The sequence below is a fragment of the Lithobates pipiens genome, unplaced genomic scaffold (assembly GCF_037356315.1).
Source record: "Lithobates pipiens isolate NorthernLeopardFrog02 unplaced genomic scaffold, aLitPip1_a1.2 Scaffold_28, whole genome shotgun sequence".
Lineage (NCBI taxonomy): Eukaryota > Metazoa > Chordata > Amphibia > Anura > Ranidae > Lithobates > Lithobates pipiens.
This window is the reverse complement of record NW_027507789.1, coordinates 103,673,875-103,696,592: the sequence shown is the minus strand read 5'-3', so window position 1 is coordinate 103,696,592 and position 22,718 is coordinate 103,673,875. Positions and strand designations below refer to the sequence as shown.

General features: G+C 43.2%; 1 protein-coding gene across 2 annotated transcripts in view; it reads right to left on the bottom strand.

Annotated features, from left to right (window-relative positions):
• The window catches only part of RND2 (Rho family GTPase 2), a 299,146-nt gene that overhangs the window by 258,773 nt on the left and 17,655 nt on the right, over positions 1-22,718 (bottom strand). Inside the window, exon 1 of one of the 2 annotated variants that reach the window (XM_077459502.1) lies at positions 1,048-1,140. The exons of the other annotated variant lie outside the window; for it this stretch is intronic. Within the exon in view, the coding sequence (XP_077315628.1) occupies positions 1,048-1,125 (78 nt within the window). The 5' untranslated portion in view covers positions 1,126-1,140. Of the gene's footprint in view, positions 1-1,047; positions 1,141-22,718 lie in introns of those variants that run through there. 2 annotated transcript variants of the gene reach the window in all.

Genomic DNA, 22,718 nt, shown 5'->3' with positions numbered 1-22,718 from the left:
TTCACCTTGGCAGGGTCACTGATTGGCGGCGCCACTCTGACTCTGTTCTATCTGTACCCAAAGTTTGGACACAAACTACTATTCCCCTGACAAGCGCACTATCGTGCTACGACTCCCTACCTCAAGAGATAAAGTGAAAACACACTGCAGCAATGCTCCCAAGCCACTTTACTAGGTTCTCTAACAACAAAGGAATCACCATTACCCCTGATCCTGGGACACCTCCACTTTCCCCCAGGACTCTCACCCACAGAATTCAAAACACTACAAAGCTCCAACTGTGAGCACGTCTCTAGGTTTGTGGTTGGGGGGAGGTGGCCTTCTATTCCGGAGTTAATGGACTCCTCAGGCCCCTTTCAACCTCCATTCTGGAATGCAACACAACTACATCACTTCTTACACTCTGTCCCCAATCCCCCAGAACTTTACTCGTCAGCTGACCACTTTCGAGGAATATTGTTCCAGAACTGACCCCCAAACCCAGGTCCTCTCCAAAACATATGCACTTCTGAACACCCCTTCGTTTTTTTTTTTGTTTTTTTTGTTTTTTTACCATTTAGATCTATTTATTTATCCAAGAAAAAAGTAAAGAATATATTTCTTCACATTCCATCAGTTAGATAGATGTACATACATATACATTTAATAGTCATACTAACTTAATATTCACAATATGTAACTCTATCTTATCCCCACACCATAGTCCTACTCTCTAATATATTTATGACCAGTATCTCGCGTGGGTCTAGATTCTCCATTTCTCTTCTTTATTTTTATCCCCCAACCCCACCCCCCCCCGCATACAACAACGTCAAAGAAAGAGAAAGAAACCCCGCCTCCCCCCTGTTCCCCATGAGATGGAAAGGGGTTCTACTTTTATATCATACCTAACCGGACAGTCTTTACTCCTCAGAAATCCTCTACAATCATACGCTTTCCTTCTTCTGAGTACATAAATCTATTCCATTTTGCCCAGGTTTCATTATACTATTCTTTCCTATTTTGGTCTGAGAGGATTAAGTCCTCCATAGCCCCCATCTCTCTTACCCCGTTTAGCCACCTTGCAACAGAGGGCGGCCCAGGTTCCCTCCAACACAAGGTGACACGGGCCTTGGCAGCATTCATCAGGTGGCACAAAACCGACTTCTTATACTTCTGCACCGGAATTTGCAAGCTATGAAATAAAAAAAAAAAAGACAGGGTCATATGGTATTAAAAAGTTGGTCAATTTTTTTTGAACACCCCTTCGGAACAACCACATCTACCTTGTCTAGCAAGGTGGGAAACAGATTTTCACCATACTTTCACTGCGTCTCAAAAACAAAACAAAATATGATCAGATTCTCCCTCAAATCATTATTATGCACCAAAATACAGGAAACCAATTTCAAAATACTAACGAGATGGTACCCAATGCCCAGTCTACTACATACCATCTTTTCTGGCACACCAGACCGCTGCTGGTGATGCCAGGGGGACAGAGGGATGATTTTACACATCTTCTGGGCCTGCCCTAAACTGATGGATTTCTGGACGGCTATCTGTACTGTCTCTCAAAAATTCACGGAATTCAAGATCCCTAATGACCCGGCATTCTTTCCGTTACACGCCACTTGCTAAACACTGCTAAAACCTGTATCCCTCTGCTCTGGAACCAACAATATCTGCCGACCACTGCAACTTGGCTGAAGAAGGTGGCGGATATAAATAGGATGGAGGATTTGATTCTGACAGCACAAAATAAGCATACAACTTACACAAAAACCTGGAGTCTCTGGAATATGTTTACACTCTCAGATAAGGAGAAATCCCTTTTCGGGGGAATAGACTCACATAGCTAATTGACTTTACCGACCTGAGCCATAGTTGTACCAATCTCCTTATCCCCCTTCCCCACCCTTTTCTTTTCTCTGGCCATTCTTATTCTAATTCTCGCTTTCCTTTTCTAAGTGTCTGTTATGATTTAAAATAAAATGCAAAAGAAGATTGTGCAGCCCTATCTCCTTTAATAGCAATTATACTTCAGTTATCGATAGTACAGGAGACGTGATTGTACGAGATAACCACAAATTTTATCTGAAGTCTTTTCAGTATATGTAATAATTGTTTGTTGTACATCCTATTTCATTGTGATATGCTGATATGTGGCTGTGACCTCATCTGTTTGAATGTTATTACTGTGATATTTGGGCCTTGCCCTTTCTAGAAATGTAATAAAAATCATATTTGAAAACAAAAAACGGAGGTCCTTAATACAGCTCCTTACGTGTATCACAGAAATCCCTGTGAAATTAGTGCATGTGCTGCATTTCCTGTGATACACAGAACACATTTTCATGGTGGCTCCTATCATACGCCTTATGATGCTCCAATAAAGATAACTTTGATTAAAGATTGTGTGCAGTGATCCCTTTATCCTTGTACAATTTATACAGGGCTTCCCAGATACTGCCATGCAAGTCTCATCACAGAATAGTGATCACACGGGTAATAAAACCTTGTCTGATGCTAATATTTTCCCATCACAAGACATCACTGGCTACATATGGCTCCCCCACTTTGCTCCATGGCTGTAAACATCTACACTCACCATTTCTTTTATACACATTAGGGGATGCATTTATTGGAGCAAGGATGGTCAAATCTAACTGCATGGCCTCGATTTTTACTACGATTTAGTGGCGTTTTACTTTACCGCGTTTGCGTCTAGAAGCATTTAGTAAAGCTAACATCATAGACCCTCCCCAAGCTCAAAAGACAGTATTATTAACTATTTCAGCCATTTTGTGAGACCAGAGTGAGTAGATGTACTTAGCATGTCACTTGCCACAAGTTGTGGATTGTCTACTTGCCACGTCACTTGCCACGTCACCTGCCACAAGTTGTGGATTGTCCACTTGCCACGTCACCTGCCAAGTCACTTGCCACAAGTTGTGGATTGTCCACTTGCCACTTCTCTTGCCATGTCACCTGTCACGTCACCTGCCACAAGTTGTGAATTGTCCACTTGCCACGTCACCTGCCAGATCACTTGCCACATCACCTGCCACAAGTTGTGGATTGTCCACTTGCCACCTACCATGTCACTTGCCACAAGTTGTGGATTGTCCACTTGCAATTGCAATTGTTTCAAATATTTTTTTAATGTTTTTTTATCATTTGCCATCATTTTTGAGATTTGTTATGTAAAAAAAATAGGTCACCTTTAAAAACGCTTATAAACAAAAATGCGGCAAAACGCGGTACCGTTTTTGCGTATGAAACGTGGAAAGCTTTTGTGTCTGAACCCATTTTTTTGCTTCTGGAAAAACGAAGTTAAACGCAACTGCATATAAACAGCAAAAAATGAGGCTGTGTACATGGACACATAGGATAACATTGAATGAGTTCAGGGGCAGTTGAAAAAAGTGTCCAATTGCTTCTGAGCATACGTTTAACAGCGTCTCGTGTGCATGGAACCTAATACTGTACTGATTCAAATGAAAATCGCACAATCTGGTATGGTAGAAAAATGTTTGTGTTTGTCCTTTTGGATAATTTCAGATGAACTGCCATGATCGGCACTCGAAAGAGAAGTACAAACTCTGATTATTGTACGATCGCTGTTTTTTTTCATCCGATTTGCTGATCGTGTGTCAGGGTGGATTTGATTTAAATCAAGTCGATTTAACTTACGATTTAAATTATGATCTAAATCACTAGTAAAAAGGCTTGATTTAAATCATAATTTTTAAAGAGCAACTGTCATCTCTGTCCTGCAGCGATTCCTCTTCTGACCCGCTGTTGACTCACCGACAGTCCCATTCACTTTAATGGGATGGCTGGTGATGTGGAAGTGACACAACAAGATGAGGGTCACGTGAGGGGGCTAACAGGCGCTGCCATTATGGATCCAAAATGACAGGTGCTCTTTAAATGTGAGGACTTCTTCTTGCTGGTAGTTAGAATCTTTAATATTTGCAAACAAAATGAAGGTTTCCCATTTAGAATAATAAGCTGTCAGAACCAATTCAATCGTACAGTTTGTAGTATACATAGATTTGCAAAACAATAGGATAAAGGAATATTCCTGAACTTTGTTTTATCTCATGGTTACTGTGAAATTGTGTGACTGTATCAATGCAGTGCATGTTATCTCAGCTTGCAGAGTGAATGAGTGAATGAGTTTACCAAAAATGTAAATATTGCAAAATATATAGCCTCATGCTACAAAACTAAGCTCCATTTCATGCTGAATAGACTAATTTATTAATGCATATTAAATAGAAAACTATCTTTAGAAAAACCCAAAAGCATTTTAATTAAAAATAAAATGATAAAAAAAAAAAAAAAAATCTGATTTAAATCAAAAATATCAGATTCTTTTTTAAATCATAGATTTTTATCCACCCTGCCGTGTGTGCTAGGCTTTAGATTTCCCATATCACAGTATATAATGCCAGCTTAATAGTAGATCTTAATATTGTAAAAACTTAGCCAAATGGTCAGATGCATACAGTCCCTTTGCCAACGGCCACAAGAATTCACAAGTGGATGCAGACTTTTGCAGTGGTCTACCCCTGTTTGCATGCTGTTATACTGTGAGCAATTATTTGCAGTTAGGGACAGATGCTCGCTCCCACATATACACATGATAGCAGACAAACTAAAGCCCACCATACATGGATTGGAATTTGCAGGGTAAGGCTGAACTTTGCTCCATGTATGGGCTAGCTGGTTGTACAAAACCAGCACAGCACATAACAGCACAGCCGGACAATTCCCCCATTCACATTGAATATGTGGATGAGGGAACTGGCTCAAATTTTTTTTGTTCAAACCACTGGTTAAACGAAAGAAAAAAAAAAAAACTCATCATGCATGAACTTCCTAACTCACTAAACAAATTGAGAATCTCTGATGGAGAACAGCGTCTAGCAAAGCAGGTCCATTACAACCAAACAGCACAAAAAATATTTGAGAGCTGGCACATAATCCATAACCAAGCCTATGTCACTCCCAATTTTTTAAAACGATTGTTGCCAAGATATTCACCTTTTTAAAATTCGGCGTTGACATGAAGGTGCCATCATCTAGACAGATATAAATATTCACAAGGGCCTAAACAGCTAACACAAATTATACTCACTGTGCTTTAAGAATATGAAATCGGGCCCAAAAGAAGTAATTAGATGTGATAAATAAGTCATGTCATATAAAGCTGTGCAAATACGAGGGGGTTCTATATACACAGGTAAAGAGAAAAACGTATAAACATTTTTTAAGCTGCTGTAGTAAACTTTCAAGAATGAAAAAATAAATTCCTACTGCAAGGTAATATTCTAATGTGCTAGTATGCATACCATACTAGTGCATTATCAAAGTCTCACCTTAAAACGAAGGTCTACAGTGGCATGCTGACACCGCTTTCATCTTCACCCAATCTTCCTTCTGGGTTCGCAGACTCTGGTCATTTAAATGGCCCAGCCACAATGATATCATGTGCAGGGAAGTCACAGCCGTGGCATACAGCTCTGAAAGGATGGCATGGAGTATCCCGTCCCTTCAGTGATGTCCCTGGCTGCAGAAAACAGCAAATACCTCCTAAACCAGGGATATGCAATTAGCAGACCTCCAGCTGTTGCAAAACTACAAGTCCCATCATGCCTCTGCCTCTGGGTGTCATGCTTGTGGCTGTCAGAGTCTTGCTATGCCTCATGGGACTTGTAGTTCTGCAACAGCTGGAGGTACGCTAATTGCATATCCCTGTCCTAAACAGTACACGTGGTTCCTTTGTACATCCCCTGTTGATGACCCCTACCGGGACATATTTATCAAACCGCATTTTTGATTGCACGTGATTGGATGATAGAAAATCAGCAGAGCGTCTCCTCAGATCCAGAGCAAGTGCATTGTATGTATGCGTTTAGTAAATCAACCTCATTGTCCTTACATGTTATGATCTGTGATAGAGGTGTGACAGGAAAGGCAAATTTTTTTTTTACTAGTGTGAAAATGCTGCTTTCTACCCTCACTCTGCAGTGCCCTGTGCTGGCATAGTTAAGTAATGCCGCGTACACACGACCAGACTTTTCAACGGACTAGGTCCGACGGTCTTCCTGACGGACTTTCGGCAGAGGTCCGACGGACTTTCTGAGCGAAATGGACTTGGCCACACACGACTTGACTAAGTCTGTTCAAATGTCCGTTCGTTTTGAATGTGATGACGTAAGCGGGACTAAACTGCAACATATTTAGTCCGTCGGACCAGCACACAGACAAACGGATTTCCCGACTTGAGTCCGTCAGATAGATTTGAAACATGTTTTGTTTCTAGGTCCGTCGGACTTTTGGGAAAAAAAAGTCAGCAGGAGCCCACACACGTTTGAATTGTTCAACGGATTCTGGTCCGCCGGAAAGTCCGATCGTGTGTACGCGGCATAACAGTTAAACCCCTCAAAGATTCCACACACACATTTTCAATAGTAAAGGGCAGTGAATGTGTATGATCAGGTCTGTTACACAAACACAAGGTTCTAACTTTGATGCCTATTAAGCTTACATACAGACTCCCTGCACCATTGCTGTAGCAGGATGAGAGAAGATAAAAATGGGGGTTCTTGGTGCACCAAATGTCTATTGACCAAATATATATTTCTGTGACTTTATCTGGTGCTTTTTGCTAGAGTTCTATACATCAAACCTAGAAAAGTGACAACTGAGGAAGAAAGGGGGATAGAGGAAATGGATTCCAAATAAGGGACCATTGGGATCTATGCATGCCATACTGCTTAATTTTTGTTCAAATATAAACATGTGTGAAATTATATTAGTAGTTGTTTGACAAAGTAATAAAGTGGAACTGAATTCAAAATGATGTGACTCCCGTGTTCATGTGGATCTGACAGTGTGCTTATATGTGTTGAATACTAGCACATTATGACCTAAAGCTCCTGGGGGCCCATATTATTTTAAAAAAATGCAGAGTTTAATTCTACTTTAGCTTTGTTTGTTTTTTTTGTTTTTTATTTAGTGGTGCTTTGCTTTAAGACCTTTTAACTCTACATCTTAAACCTATTCCATCTTCAAAACAAGTAAAGCCAGACCCAATGTCTTCTCATTTAGCTCATCATAATAACCAACCGTATTCATATCCAATTGTGCATTCAAGACAAACCAAATGAAAAAAAAATATCACTGACTCCAGAGAGACAGGGAAATTATCATTTTATAATAAGTTATGGAAATGAAGCAGGGATATTCTTATTAGATACAAGGGTAGCGGAGGACTTAATTATTCTTCGGAGGCTACTACCACATATGTCCATGTGCATTTGGTGATAAGCCTTCATAAACAAAATCATTTTACACAAGACAAAAATCCACCATTTATGTTTCACTAAATAGACCCATAGACATAAGATGATCATTGTACCATTCATACAATTTTATCACAGTTGCGCAGTGGTGTTCATGTTGATATACAGTACCTCACAAAAGTGAGTACACCCCTCACATTTTTGAAAATATTTTATTTTCATGTGACAACACTGAAGAAATTACACTTTGCTACAATGTAAAGTAGTGAGTGTACAGCTTGTATAACAGTGTAAATTTGCTGTCCCCTCAAAATAACTCAACACACAGCCATTAATGTCTAAACTGACAACAAAAGTCAGTACACCCCCTAAGTGAAAATGTCCAAATTAGCCATTCTCCCTCCCCAGTGTCATGTGACTCATTAGTGTTACAAGGTCTCAGGTGTGAATAGGGAGCAGGTGTGTTAAATTTGGCGTTATCGCTCTCACTCTCTCATACTGGTCACTGGAAGTTCAACATGGCACCTTATGGCAAAGAACTCTGAGGATATGAACAAAAAGAATTGTTTCTCTACATAAAGATGGCCTAGGCCAGTGATGGCGAACCTTGGCACCCCAGATGTTTTGGAACTACATTTCCCATGATGCTCAACTACACTGCAGAGTGCAGGAGCATCATGGGAAATGTAGTTCCAAAACATCTAGGGTGCCAAGGTTCACCATCACTGGCCTAGGCTATATAAGAAGATTGCCAAGACCCTGAAACTGAGCTGCAGCACGGTGGCCAAGACCATACAACAGTTTAACAGGACAGGTTCCACTCAGAACAGGCCTCGCCATGGTCGACCAAGGCAGTTTAGTGCTCAGTGTCTTATCCAGACGTTGTCTTTGGGAAATAGATGTATGAGTGCTGTCAGAATTGCTGCAGAGGTTGGGGGGTCAGCCTGTCAGTGCTCAGACCATACGCCACACCCTGTATCAAATTGGTCTGTATGGCTGTTGTCCTAGAAGGAAGCGTCTTGTAAAGATGATGCACAAGAAAGCCTGCAAACAGTTTGCTGAAGACAAGCAGACTAAGGACATGGATTACTGGAGCCATGTCCTGTGATCCCAAGAGTCCAAGATAAACTTACTTGGTTCAGATGGTGTCAAGTATGGGTGGCTGCAACCAGGTGAGGAGTACAAGTTTGTCTTGCCTACAGTCAAGCATAGTGGTGGCAGTGTCATGGTCTGGGGCTGCATGAGTGCTGCCGTCACTGGGGAGCTACAGTTCATTGAGGGAACCATGAAAGCCAACATGTACTGTGACATACTGAGCAAGAGCATGATCCCTTCCCTTCGGGCCACAAGATGACCACTCCCTTGCTAAAGAAGCAGAGGGTAAAAGTGATGGACTGGTCAAGCATGTCTCCAGACCTAAACCCTATTGAGCATCTGTGGGGCGTCCTCAAATGGAAGGTGGAGGAGTGCAAGGTCTCTAACATCCACCAGCTTTGTGATGTCGTCATGTAGGAGTGGAAGAGGACTCCAGTGGCAACCTGTGAAGCTCTGGTGAACTCCACGCCCAAGAGGGTTAAGGCAGTGCTGGAAAATAATAGTGGCCACCAAAATATTGACACTTTGGGCCCAATTTGGACATTTTCACTTAGGAGTGTACTCACTTTTGTTGCCAGCAGTTTAACCGCTTCCTGCCCGCCCTATAGCCGAATGACGGCCTTCGGGCGGGCGGCTTCCCTCGCCTGGCCGTCCCTGGACGGCCAGGTGTTTACTTCCGCAATGCACGCCGCCGGGGGCGCGCATCGCGGAAGTTTTGCACTCGCCGTGTCTCCCGGAGACAGGCGAATACAGATCGCCGTGAACGGCCAATCAAAGCGGCCGTTCACAGAGCGATCTAAGCTGCCAATAGGAGATGATCTCAAATGTAAACATATGAGATCATCTCCCATTGCCGTGTCTCTCTCTCCTCACACAGAGACAGCGTGTGAGGAGAGAGAGGATCTGTGAGTGAAACATTGTATCCGTATTGAGTACCAGTGCAAATTGTCAGTCCCAGTGCCAATTGTCAGCCCCAGTGCCAATTGTCAGCCCCAGTGCCAATTGTCAGCCCCAGTGCCAATTGTGAGCCCCAGTGCCAGTGCCATTTGTCAACCCAGTGCCATTTGTCAACCCAGTGCCATTTGTCAGCCCAGTGCCATCTGTCAGCCCAGTGCCATCTGTCAGCCCAGTGCCAGTGCCGCCAGTGCCACCTGCCAGCGCCACCTGTCAGCGACAGTGCCAGCGACAGTGCCATCCGTCAGCCCCAGTGCCGTCAGCCCCAGTGCCGTCAGCCCCAGTGCCGTCAGCCCCAGTGCCGCCAGTGCCAGTGCCGCCAGTGCCACCTACCAGCGCCAGTGCCAGCGCCACCTGCCAGCGCCAGTGCCACCTGCCAGTGCCATCCGTCAGCCCCAGTGCCGTCACCCCAGTGCCGTCACCCCAGTGCCACCTACCAGTGCCAGCGCCACCTGCCAGTGCCAGTGCCAGTGCCACCTGCCAGTGCCACCTGCCAACGCCAGTGCCATCCTTCAGCCGAAGTGCCGTCAGCCCCAGTGCCGTCAGCCCCAGTGCCGTCAGCGCCAGTACCGTCAGCGCCAGTGCCGCCAGTGCCACCAGCGCCAGTGCCAGTGCCGCCAGTGCCACCTGCCAGCGCCATCTGCCAGCCGCACTGCCATCTGCCAGCCCCATTTGCCAGAGCAAATAGCCAGCACCATCTGCCAGTGCCATCTGCCAGCGACATCTGCCAGCGACATCTGCCAGCGACATCTGCCAGCGACATCTGTCAGCGACATCTGCCTCCAGTGCCATCTGCCTCCAGTGCCATTTGTCAGTGCCACGTGTTGTCAGTGCCACCTGCCACGTCAGTGTCACCTGTGATCAGCGTCACCTGTCAGTGTCACCTGCCACATCAGCGTCACCTGTCAGTGTCATCTGCCAAATCAGCGTCACCTGTCAGTGTCACCTGCCACATCAGCGTCACCTGTCAGTGTCACCTGCCACATCAGCGTCTCCTGTCAGTGTCATCTGCCAAATCAGCGTCACCTGTCAGTGCCATTTGTGGTCAATAAAAATGTCACAAAGATTGTATTCAGCTGAGGAGGCATATGATATCCTTGCAGCCGACGAGAGCAACGGGGAGGTTTCCGCTTCGGATTCCTCCTCCTATTCAGATTCTGAGTCTGACGTGGACTACGAGCCTGTCCTCAGCAGCGGTACCATGACAGCCTCAGAGGAGGAAGATGATAGTCCGCCCGTCAGACGAAGGCGCACTGGTGAGGAGGCGGTACCATCCACCAGCACCGCAGAGCCATCCACCGGCAACCCAGTGCCATCCACCAGCACCACAGTACCTCGGCAAAGGCCACGTACAAGTGGGGTGTCAACTCGGCCCCAAAGGGTTAGGTCCCATGCCAGCCTTCCCTATTCCCTCCAGAACCCCTTGTGGCTTCCTCCTAACTCAGGAGAAGCCAACGTTCCCCCTTTCACTGCCAACCCAGGAGTCCAGGTGGACACACAAAATTTTTCCCTGATGGACTTTTTCCACCTAATTTTTACAGAGGACATGCTTGAATCCATTGTTGTCCAGTCCAACCTATATGCCCAACAATTTATTGAAAGCAACCCAACGTCCTCTTATGCCCGTCCCTACAAGTGGAGAGCCCTAACAGTGGAGGAGTTTAAAAATTTTTTGGGCCTCACATTTTGTATTGGACTAAACAATAAAAATGAAATACATGCATATTGGTCATCCCGCCCCATCTATCACATGCCCATCTTTTCCTCAATAATGTCCCGGACCAGATATCTAACGATAATGAGATTCCTACACTTTAATGACAATACCCAATGCCTTCCCCGGAATGACCCAAATTTTGATAAACTTTACAAAATTCGGCCGCTAATAAATTATTTTTCTCAGATGTTCCCCCAGTTGTTTACCCCAGACCAACACATATGTGTGGATGAGTCCCTGATCAAATTTTCTGGCAGGCTGGGCCTAAAGCAATTTATTCCCTCCAAAAGGGCCCGCTATGGGGTGAAAATGTATAAGTTGTGTGATCGAGCCACAGCGTATACATATTCCTTCATGGTATACGAAGGGAAGGACACCCAGCTACATCCCCCTAATTGCCCCGAATACATCGGATCGAGTGGAAAAGTTGTTTGGGAACTCATAAACCCACTCCTGGAGAAAGGCTACCATCTCTATGTGGACAATTTTTATACAAGTTTACCCCTGTTCCGCAACCTCCATAGAAAGCAAACTCCAGCATGTGGCACCGTACGAACGAACCGGAAGGGCTTTCCTCAAAGCCTCGTCAACAAAAGGCTAAGAAAAGGCGAAGCGGCGAGCTTACGGAACGAGGAAATTTTGGCTGTGAAGTGGAGGGACAGAAGGGATGTCTACATGCTTTCTTCGATCCACAACAACACTTTTGTTGAGATCACCAGGAGGGATGGCCCAATACTAAAACCCACTTGTATCCATGAATACAACATGTTCATGGGGGGTGTCGACTTGAACGACCAGATGCTCGAACCCTATCTTGCCACGAGAAGAACATACAAGTGGTATAAAAAAATTGCAATTTATTTCTTTAATTTGGCCATATACAACACGTATGTCATTTATCGTAAGTCCACAGAAAGACCCATACCCTTCCTTGGCTACCAGGAGGAAATCACCACTGCCCTTATTTACCCCAACGGCCCACCACAAAACATTCGATCCGATGTAATTAGCAGACTCTCTGAACGCCACTTTCCTGACAAAATCCCTCCCAAACCAACAGGCCGAAGATGTCAGAAAAAATGTCGGGTGTGCAGCAAACGAGGAGTGAGAAGAGACACCACTTATCACTGTGCCCAATGCCCTTCCCAACCAGGCCTCTGCATAGGTGACTGTTTCCGCCGTTACCATACTTTAGTGAATTATTAGTGAAGTATGGTAACCATAACCCTCACTTCCTGCCATTTACCTTCAAACCCCTTATGCCTCTGCTTGCTCTGTAACTGACCCTGGCTTGTTATTCGACCACGCTTCTCCCTACTGATTTTGTACATACCTCTGCCTGATCTGGAACTGACCCTGGCTTGTTATTCGACCACGCTTCTGCCTACTGATTCTGTTTACGCCTCTGCCTGATCTGGAACTGACCCTGGACTGTTATTCGACCACGCTTCTGCCTACTGATTCTGTACATACCTCTGCCTGATCTGGAACTGACCCTGGACTGTTTGACCATGCCTTTTGCCTGCCTCTTGGACTGATCTTGTACCCTCTGTGGACTAGTGGGATTCATAACAGGGGTCTCACATATGTGAGGGGCTCCAGAATAGTTTTTTTGGATGAAGAAGACAATTTCCCTTGTTTTCTCATTCCTAGATTAGGGTCTGGAGACTCGGAGGCTTCAAAGAGATTTGGGTGGGAGAAGCCTCTACCCCTATCCCCATTCTGTCCTGAAAAAGGCCCTACTTCTGCCTGCTGCCTGTAGGACCTATACCATCATGCCTCTGCCTGTCGCATGAACTGACCACAGCACATGGATGGACCATGTTCCTGCCTACTACCAGGACCAATATTTTGCCAATGCTGACGATCTCTGCCTGCACTGACCTTGGACTGTATATGGACAGTATCCCTGCCTGCTGCCAATAATGACTATGGACAGTATACCTGCCTGTTGCCTGGAAAATTGTGTTCACTTTTGTTGACCAAGTCCCTGCCTGCTGCCTGGACCAGTGCTATCATCCTGTGGACAACTGCGCTGCTAAAACCACAGGTAATCTTTTGTTTACTCTTTTCTCAGTAGAATGTATTTTGGGGTGTAATTCTTGGTATGTGCATGCTATGTGTCCCTGGAACACCTGATGGTGTTCCTTGCATGTTGGGCCTCTGTATGTGGCCAAGCTGTGTAAAAGTCTCACATATTTGGTATCGTTAAACTCAGGAGGAGTAGTAGAACGTATTTTGGGGTGTCATTTTTGCTATGTACATGCTATGTGTTGGAAATATCTTATAAATGGACAACTTTGTGTAAAAAAATGCGTTTTCATTTTTTTTCCAGATTTTCCCAAAACTTCTGGAAAAAAAATGAACCATTCAAACGACTCAATATGCCTCATAGATTATACGTTGGGGTGTTAGCTTTCCAAAATGGGGTCACTTTGTGGGCATTTCCATTGTCCTGGTGCTCCAGGGCCTTCAAAACTGTAATAGGTGGTTGAGAAATGAAATGTGTAATTTATGCTCCTAGAACGCCTGATGGTGCTATTTCAATATTGGGCCTCTGTATGTGGCCAGGCTGTGTAAAAGTCTCACACATTTGGTATCGTTATACTCAGGAGGAGTAGTAGAACGTATTTTGGGGTGTCATTTTTGCTATGTACATGCTATGTGTTGGAAATATCTTATAAATGGACAACTTTGCGTAAAAAAATGCGTTTTCATTTTTTTTCCACATTTTCCCAAAACTTCTGGAAAAAAAATGAACCATTCAAACGACTCAATATGCCTCATAGATTATACGTTGGGGTGTTAGCTTTCCAAAATGGGGTCACTTTGTGGGCATTTCCATTGTCCTGGTGCTCCAGGGCCTTCAAAACTGTAATAGGTGGTTGAGAAATGAAATGTGTAATTTATGCTCCTAGAACGCCTGATGGTGCTATTTCAATATTGGGCCTCTGTATGTGGCCAGGCTGTGTAAAAGTCTCACACATTTGGTATCGTAATACTCAGAAGGAGTAGCAGAACGTATTTTGGGGTGTCATTTGTGGTATACACATGCCATGTGAGAGAAATAACCTATTACATTAAAAATTTTGTGAGAAAAAAAAAAAAAAAAAAAAAATCTTCATTTTGCAAAGAATTGTGGGAAAAAGATGACAACATCAAAAACCTCACCATGCATCTTAGTAAATACCTTGGAATGTCTACTTTCAAAAAAGGGGTCATTTGGGGGGTATTTGTACTTTCCTGACTTGTTCGGGTCACAAGAAATGAGATAGGCCACCAGTACATCAGATGTGATCAATTTTGTGCGATTCGCACCACAGCTTGTAGACTCTCTAACTTTCACAAAGACCAAATAATATCCAATAATTTTGGTTATTTTTACCAAAGATATGTAGCAGTATAAATTGTGGCCAAAATTTATGAAAAAAAAATTATAATTTGCAAAATTTTATCACAGAAACAAAGAAATATAGTGTTTTTTTTCAAAATTTTCGGTCTTTTTTCATTTATAGCGCAAAAAATAAAAACCCCAGAGGTGATCAAATACCACCAAAAGAAAGCTCTATTTGTGGGAAAAAAAGGACACAAAATTCATTTGGGTACAGTGTTGCATGACTGAGTAATTGTCATTCAAAGTGTGAGAGCACCAAAAGCTGAAAATTGGTCTGGGCAGGAAGGGTGTTTAAGTGCCCAGTAAGCAAGTGGTTAAACATTAATGGCTGTATGTTGAGTTATTTTGAGGGGACAGCAAATTTACACTGTTATACAAACTGTACACTCATTACTTTACATTGTAGCAAAGTGTCATTTCTTCAGTGTTGTCACATGAAAAGATATAATAAAATAGTTACAAAAATGTGTACTCACTTTTGTGAGATACTGTATACAGCAGCAGACAGAAGTGTCAACTGCTGGTATACAGTTCTTAGCAATGGGCATTAGCCTGATGCTGCTAGCTACCACTTGTCTTTATAAACTTAAATGCATAGTTCACCTTAGCCAAAAAACTGCCTATGCAGATAAGGGAAGTCTGTAGATAAAAACAAACTTTTCAGATTTGGCAAAAATTGAATAATGTCTTTCCTATAGGTGTAGGCCATTTATGCACCTCATGAAGCCTGACTGAAAAACTCCCAGAGACTGCATCTCCTCATCCTGTCCAGTTACTATGACGTTGCTAAGACATATTCAGCTGTTACTGTTCACCTCCACCAAACACAGGAGTGAGCCATTTCTCTGATTCAAAGCCCCTCACATGGGCTCTCTTCCCTGAAGCTGTAGCTTTGAGCTCAGAATTTGAGAGCTCACTCCTGTGATAGTAGAGGTGACAGTGTCTTAGCAATGTTCTAGCAACAAGGCAGGAATCGGGTGATGCCATCTCTTGGAGTTTTTTAGTCATAATGCATGAGGTACATAAATGGACTACACCTATAGCAAGGGCACTATTCAACTTTGGTCAAACATGCACAGTTTATTTTTATCTACAGATACCTACATAGGCAGTTTGTTTTTGTAAAGGTGAACTATGCCTTTATAATCTAAGTTCACCTTTTTGCATACAGTAAACTGGCTTATGCAGATTGGGGGCCCCAGTAAGTTAAAGTGGTTGTAAACAATCACCTTGTAAATCACCTTGTAATCACCAGAGTACCCAGAGGAAACCCACGCAGGCACAGGGAGAACATGCAAACTCCAGGCAGGTAGTGTCGTGGTTGGGATTTGAACCAGTGACCCTTTTTACTGCTAGGTGAGAGTGCTACCCACTACACCACTGTGCCGCCGAACCACATGTCAGAACCTCATCAGTGCCTCATCAGTGCTGCCTATCAGTGCCACTTGTCAGTGCCCATCAGTGCCACCTGTCAGTGCCCAGTGACGCCTATTGGTGCCCATCAATGCTGCATATCAGTGCCCATCAATTCTACATATCAGTGACCATCAGTGCCACCTTATCAGTGCCAACTCACCAGTGCCCATCAGTTAAAGAGAAAACAAAATATAACTGAAAGGAAGAAAAACTTTTCAGTCTTTTTTAGTTTGTTGAGAAAAAAAAGGTCTATTTGTGGGAAGAAAATTATAAAAATGTAGTTTAGGTACAGTGTTGCATGACTGTGCAATTGTCATTCAGCACTGCGACAACACTGAAAACTGAAAATTGTCTTGTGCAGGAAAGGTTGAAAGTGGCTGGTATTAAAGTGGTTAACAAATGCTTTAAAACATGCTGTGCCTTTTGTAAAAAATGTTGTTAAATGAAAATTCTGTACCTGTGGGCCATTTCTGTCACCCATAAAGCCCAGTTGAAATACTCTCAATGCTTACATTCCTATGTTTTGACTTATTTCCAGGACATGAGCTAGAACAAAATGGCAGCTAAGCCTTCTTCTCTGAGGACTAGTAAAGCAGTAATCTTTTTAGTTGTCATCAAGGAGACTCGGTGGATATTTTGTTGTAGCTTAGAGTATGAGATGGAAGGGGCTACAGCAGTGTGGGAATCCATAGGCAGAGCTTTTTAAGCAAAAAAGCAGGCTTGCTCCTCAATGCTTGGGGGGAGGGGGCAGGAAGCACCCAATTACTGCTGTGCCCTGGAAATAAGCCAGGACATAGCAATGTAAACATTGGTGAGGATTTCAGCCAGGCTTCATGTTTTGGCAGAAAAGGCCTTTAAAGCCGAGTACCACCCAAAAATGGAACTTCCACTTTAAGTGATGGCTACCCCCTGACATGCCACATTTGGCATATCATTTTTTTTGAGCGGGGGGAGGGGGCTGCGGATACCTTCTTTTTAGAGGCACCCAGCTCCCACTTCCTTCCGGGGCTCCACAGCGCTGGAAGGAAGTTCACCTCTTCCCCCTCTCTCCCTGCAATTATCCGGGACACATCACAGGTCCCAGAAGATTGCCTGGCCATTCAAGCGTGGCTCGCGGATGCACAGTGCATGCCCAGCTGTGAAGCCACAGTCGAGCGCCCACATTTCCAATACCCACGCTGCAGAGAGGAGCGGGGCTTCGTTCGCCCGCATTGCTGGACTGTGGGACAGGTGAGTGTCCGATCATTAAAAGTCAGCAGATACACTTTTTTAATGACTTTTAAATAAGTGGAACTCCGCTTTAATCCCCACCAGACCATTAATTTCAACAAAATTCTTCTAATAAGTTTAAGCATGCATTTAACATATTTTATGCATGTAGATGTCTTGGAGGTGATGGCAGCAGCCCCAGCAGACAGAGCTGTAACTCAGGTGGCACTCTATAGTATCCCTCCTCGCTTCATAAAATGGAAATCCATGCCTAAAATTCCTGTATCTATAGCCACCAACTTTTGACACTGAGGCAGTTTTCAGGCGTTTTAGCACTAAAAATAATGCCTGTAAAGCGCCTGAAAATGCAACTTTTTAAGTTGGTGACAAAGCCTTTTCCGGCACATGCAGGCAATCTGACCATGCATGTTTATAGTATGACTATAAGAGCCCTTTCACACTGAGCCACGGGGGGCATTGGCGGTAAAGCGCCGCTACTTTTAGCGCCGCTTTACCATTGTTTTAGCAAGGGGGTTAAATCTGCCAGCAAAATGCTGACGGAGCTGCGTTTTGCCGGCGGTATCGCAGCACTGCCCCATCGATTTCAATGGGGAGCAGCAGTGGAGGAGTGGTGAGTTGACTGCTCCTTCACCTCTCCAAAGAAGCTGCTGGCAGGATTTTTTGTGATGCCCTGCCAGAGCACCGCTCCACTGTGAAAGCCCTCGGGCTTTCACACTGGAGTGCATGAAGCAGCTTTTTTCAGGAGCTATACAGGCGCTATTTCTAGCGCTGTAGCGCCTGAAAAATGCTGGCAGTGTGAAAGGGCTCTTAATATTACCTAAAAACATACACTTTGTATACAACAAGATCTGCAAAGCAGCAACAGGAATGTAAAACATACAGATCCACGGTGACTGTATGCATCTCGCAATGTCTTTTTGAGCATCATGTAACCTCCAAACCCTCAGACACTCTAATGTAGGAAATACTGATCTAAAGCAGGAAAGTCAAAAAGTCAAAATGATAAATGAGCTCAGTAACTTATAGTGAGGCACGAAGCTCAAGGGAAAGTGCTCAAGACATATTGGATTTCCTTGGTTTCAGAGGCCTCAGGGTACAGCAGAGAATGCCTGCTCTTCGTTCCTTGCCGGTATACAGATATTGTATGAAGAGGGTTGCTCTAAGCAGTTGGATCACACCTTCATATTGATCCTCCCTCTAATGCCTACAACCAACTTACAATAAGCCTGGGTTCACACTAGCGCAATCTCAGAGATCGCATGCGATTCCCACCAGCACTGCAGGTGCCTATCACATGCGATCTCTGAGCAATGTGAGTTCAGCCATACAGTTGTATGGCTGAACTCGCATTGGATTCGCACAGAAAATAGTGCAGGGACTTGTTTTTCCCCGCACTAGAATCGGAACGCATGGGTGTTCTCACCTATGCGATCCAATTCCTGTGCGAGTTAGCAGTTCGCACAGCAATCTGTGAACTAAACTGGAGGTGCCATTAACTTTGTTAATGACACTTCCAGAGGTTCACACAAGGCACTGTGAACTGCCTGCGGGAGAGGAACGATGCAGGAACCAGCGCTGGAATTGCGCAGGTTCCCGCATCACACTAGTGTGAGCCCAGGGTTAAATTGCTTCCATCTAATAAAGCTAGACAAATAAGAGAATATTGTCCAAAGCTGTTTATGATATTAAAGCCGTAGTAAACCCTGCTTGGTCATTTTTACCTACAGGTAAGTCAGTTATGTCACTGGTGCATGCACTCTGAAGGTCTGGAGCTTAATGCCAGAGCTGAGGGCTCCCGTGCACATGTGTGGGAGTGACGTAATCACGGCTCCGGCCAAATCACATAGCCGGAGAGCGAGATCCTGGAAGAAAGACCAGGGGAAGAAGTCAGCAGTCTCAGCGGCGACAGTACCGCACAGGAGGGCTTCATTCCAAGGTGAGCATTTCATTATGTGCTAGTATGCAGTATGCGCTAGTGTGCTAGTATGCAATACAATACAGTATGCCATTGCCCTGCAGGTGTTTTTTTCTTTTTTTTTTATTACAACACGGTTTACAACTGCTTTAAATTAAAGTGCATCTAATCACAAATGTAATATACTGCAGCTTACCAATCCTTAGATGAGGTGACTGCATTAGTTTCCTTTTTTCAGGCTTTGTCCCCATTATTTTAACCTGGCGAGCCTGCAAATGTCCCTGTGTGGCTACACTCACTGTTCCACTGTATTTAGGGAGGAAACCATTGTTTCACTTTGATATGTCTGCCTTTGTTGATCTTCATTACATTGGGTTCATGAAATTATTAGTGATAAAAAATAAAAAATAAAATAAAAGCAGTCACCACATCTAAGGACTGCAATATCAAGCAACATCAAGCTGCAATATAATACATTTTCTTCTTTAGATTTAGTTATCAGGCTAAACTCGTTAATACATTTAGGGGGTGGCATAAAGGGATTATACCAACAAATGATCCAAGATCTCTCAAAATGATCCAAAATTGACATTCCAACTTGGATATTAAATTAGCCAAAATTGGTGTTACTAGATAACCATGGATTAGCGCCTCATTTTTTTTAAAGAATTACAAGATTGCTCGGCGATTAGGAAGTCTATAAAATACCACAGGCCTTCTAATCTAGCCCACAAAAATGATTGCTATGATTAAATTGGTTACTGTATGTGATTCTACCATCCCAAGCACACATTGTTCCAACAAGATCTAACAATTGGCACACAGTAACAATTAACAGAAACTTTCATTTACACTGTAGTTTTCCCTATTCTGCTGATTTTGGTTACCATAGTTTCATTAGTTGTGCTGTCACAAGACACTTCATATGTAGCCAAATATTGAAACAGACAATTAAAAATATACACATTTACCACCTATATATATTTATATTGTATTTATTGCCATATAACACTCACTTTTTCACCCTGAAAATTGGGTGCAAATAGTGTGTGTCTGTTTACCCATCCCCTGGGCCAGCAGTGGACCACTGTTCTGTCGATCATGGAAAGAGGACTTTGTATTAAAGAGGCTGCAGAGTAAACATGAGATTCTCGTTATATGTAATCTGATGGCGCTCGTCCCGCCCCCCTCCCTGTCCCCTCCAAGGTAGCAGTAATATGAGGTGAGGCTACAGATGGGCATTGATCAGGCTGCAGTGATGGGCAATAGTGAGGCTGCAGATGGGCAATGGTGAGGCTGCATTGAAGGACACTGACCCTTATTTTGCTTCAAAGCTCTTTTATTTAAAAATACCGTAGATTTTTTTTTTTAACAAAACTTCCCTCCTAAAATGAAGGTGCGTGTTATACGCCTGTGCATGTTATATGCCAATAAATATGGTATATATTAAAATTTATTTTAGTGCAAACAAACAAAATAGTAATATATCGTACTCATTTCTTGGTAAAATATACAAGATTGGGTTGCATTGAGCAGATAGATATCAAACATACATGGCCACACTAGCCGAGGAATGGCAGTTGTGACTCGGAAGTAACATACAAGTTACATAATACACAACACTTCTGGGGTGTTTAGCTACAGCAGGGATATGGGAATGGATATTCCCCAAATTCCTCCTGCTTTCACTGGGAAAGCAGTTTCCCGCAGTCCTAGTCTCTCCTGTTGCTCCGCAGGTGTAGCCAGCAGCGGGGCGTGCACTTTGACAGCCCATAAGAGCCATCAGGCAGTTCTAGATCACTTTTAATAGAAAGCTCTTCCCTGGCTCTTAAAGTTCGTACCAGGTTCAGGGTTGCAGTAGCAGTTGTGAGCTTGTCCTCTGGATAGGGATCACATTTATCTTCCCTATCCAGTCCCTTGTAACTAAAACCAAGTAGTTGGAATTGAATAGCTAAGCTGGCCATACACATGTACTGTAGATTATTTTTCTTTCAGACTGCAGACTGAATGAAAAAATAAATAAAAAACACATTCCTCCACAGCGTAGATCATCTACCATGGCGATTGTACTTGTGTAAATACCCGAACAAGAGCTGCATCTGACTGGCTGCATGCGCTGATTGAGTGACAATATTCTACCTGGCTCATTCGATTTCTCAGTTGAAGGATGTCGGATAGAAGGTTGATGACAAGAAAAGCCACTGGCAGAATTTCACCCGCTTAATCAGAAACCGGGTGAAATTGGTGTGTGGTCAGCTTTGGTCTTTTTGAAAGTGTGCTGGTGGCCCCAATTGTACAGTGTATGTATGTATGTATGTATGTATGTATGTATGTATATGTATATGTATATGTGTATATATATATATATATATATATATATATATATATATATATATATATATATATATGTCAATTTTATTAGAAGAATACTGCTCATCATTAGGGCTTCTTGTGGGCTAACTACACATGAGCAGTCGGTGCTTTGAATGCTTCACACATGCCTCGCCAAGTCTCCAACATTCAAGAGATTTGGAAGAACATTCAATCTCTCAGTTACAGCATCATGGTCCACTAGCCTCTGATCCCAGGCACTTTTCCAGGTATCGCCGAGATCCGTTCACAAGCACTTTTCCCACTCTCCACTCCAAGGCATTATCCCCGTTCTCCTTCCACTCATTCTCACTGACTCCCAACAGAATGCTTCACTACCTTCATTGCCTAAATAATGAATGGGAGCCTAGAACACAAAGGTTAGAGGTTCAATCACCGGGTGAAACATTTTCTTTGGAAATGATTTTCCTTCTGCCTGATTCACACACAAAAAAAAATACTGTAGGACTATTTTCAATGGTTGGAATAAGGAGAGAAGCTGACACTTTTGCATTCTAAGTATCCTGCTCATGTCTGCTGAGCTTATTAGCCGTTAAGCAAATTGACATAATTACAAATCACTCAGCCTTATTTGGGGCCAAAGAAAGTTACGGATGGATAGAAATGCTAAACGGCCATGCCACTTACAAAGTGTTTTAACCTGATCACACAAGACAGCTGTCTTCCCTACATATATTAATAATGTTCAGACAACAGTATGACAAAGTGGATTTGCTAAATAAATGCAATGAGCATTCCCAATTCCATAACTGAGGCTCAGTTCTTATTAATTCTATGCTACAAAACACATACCAGATTTATTCAATTATATAAGAAGATAGGAACTGTTCAGTGCCCTATAAACTAGGCAGATGATATCATGATGGGCACACAGGACAGCTGTAATACTATGAAATGCCAAACTGAGCCAATAGCTAACCATGCCATACACAACAAGAGACAAACGGTTAGATTACACACATTATCAAAGTGCATGCAGATTATACACAGTGAAAACACACATAATCAGATCATACATAGATCATATAAGACACATTCAGTAACAAAGAAATACATAGCACACAGTCAGTGAAAACACAACACAGGGCACGTACAGTGTACGCAAGTACGTTTTAATGTTGTGATAAGTTTGGTAGCATTGTGGTATTACTACTTTGCCCTTAACATATTGATGATGTTTTTTGGATTATTACTATAGGTATTTATATAGCACTGACATATGACAAAGCAATTTAGGCATTGCACATTCACATCAGTGCTTGCCCTCAGGGACCTTAAAATCTAAGCTCTTTACCTTGCATGCATATA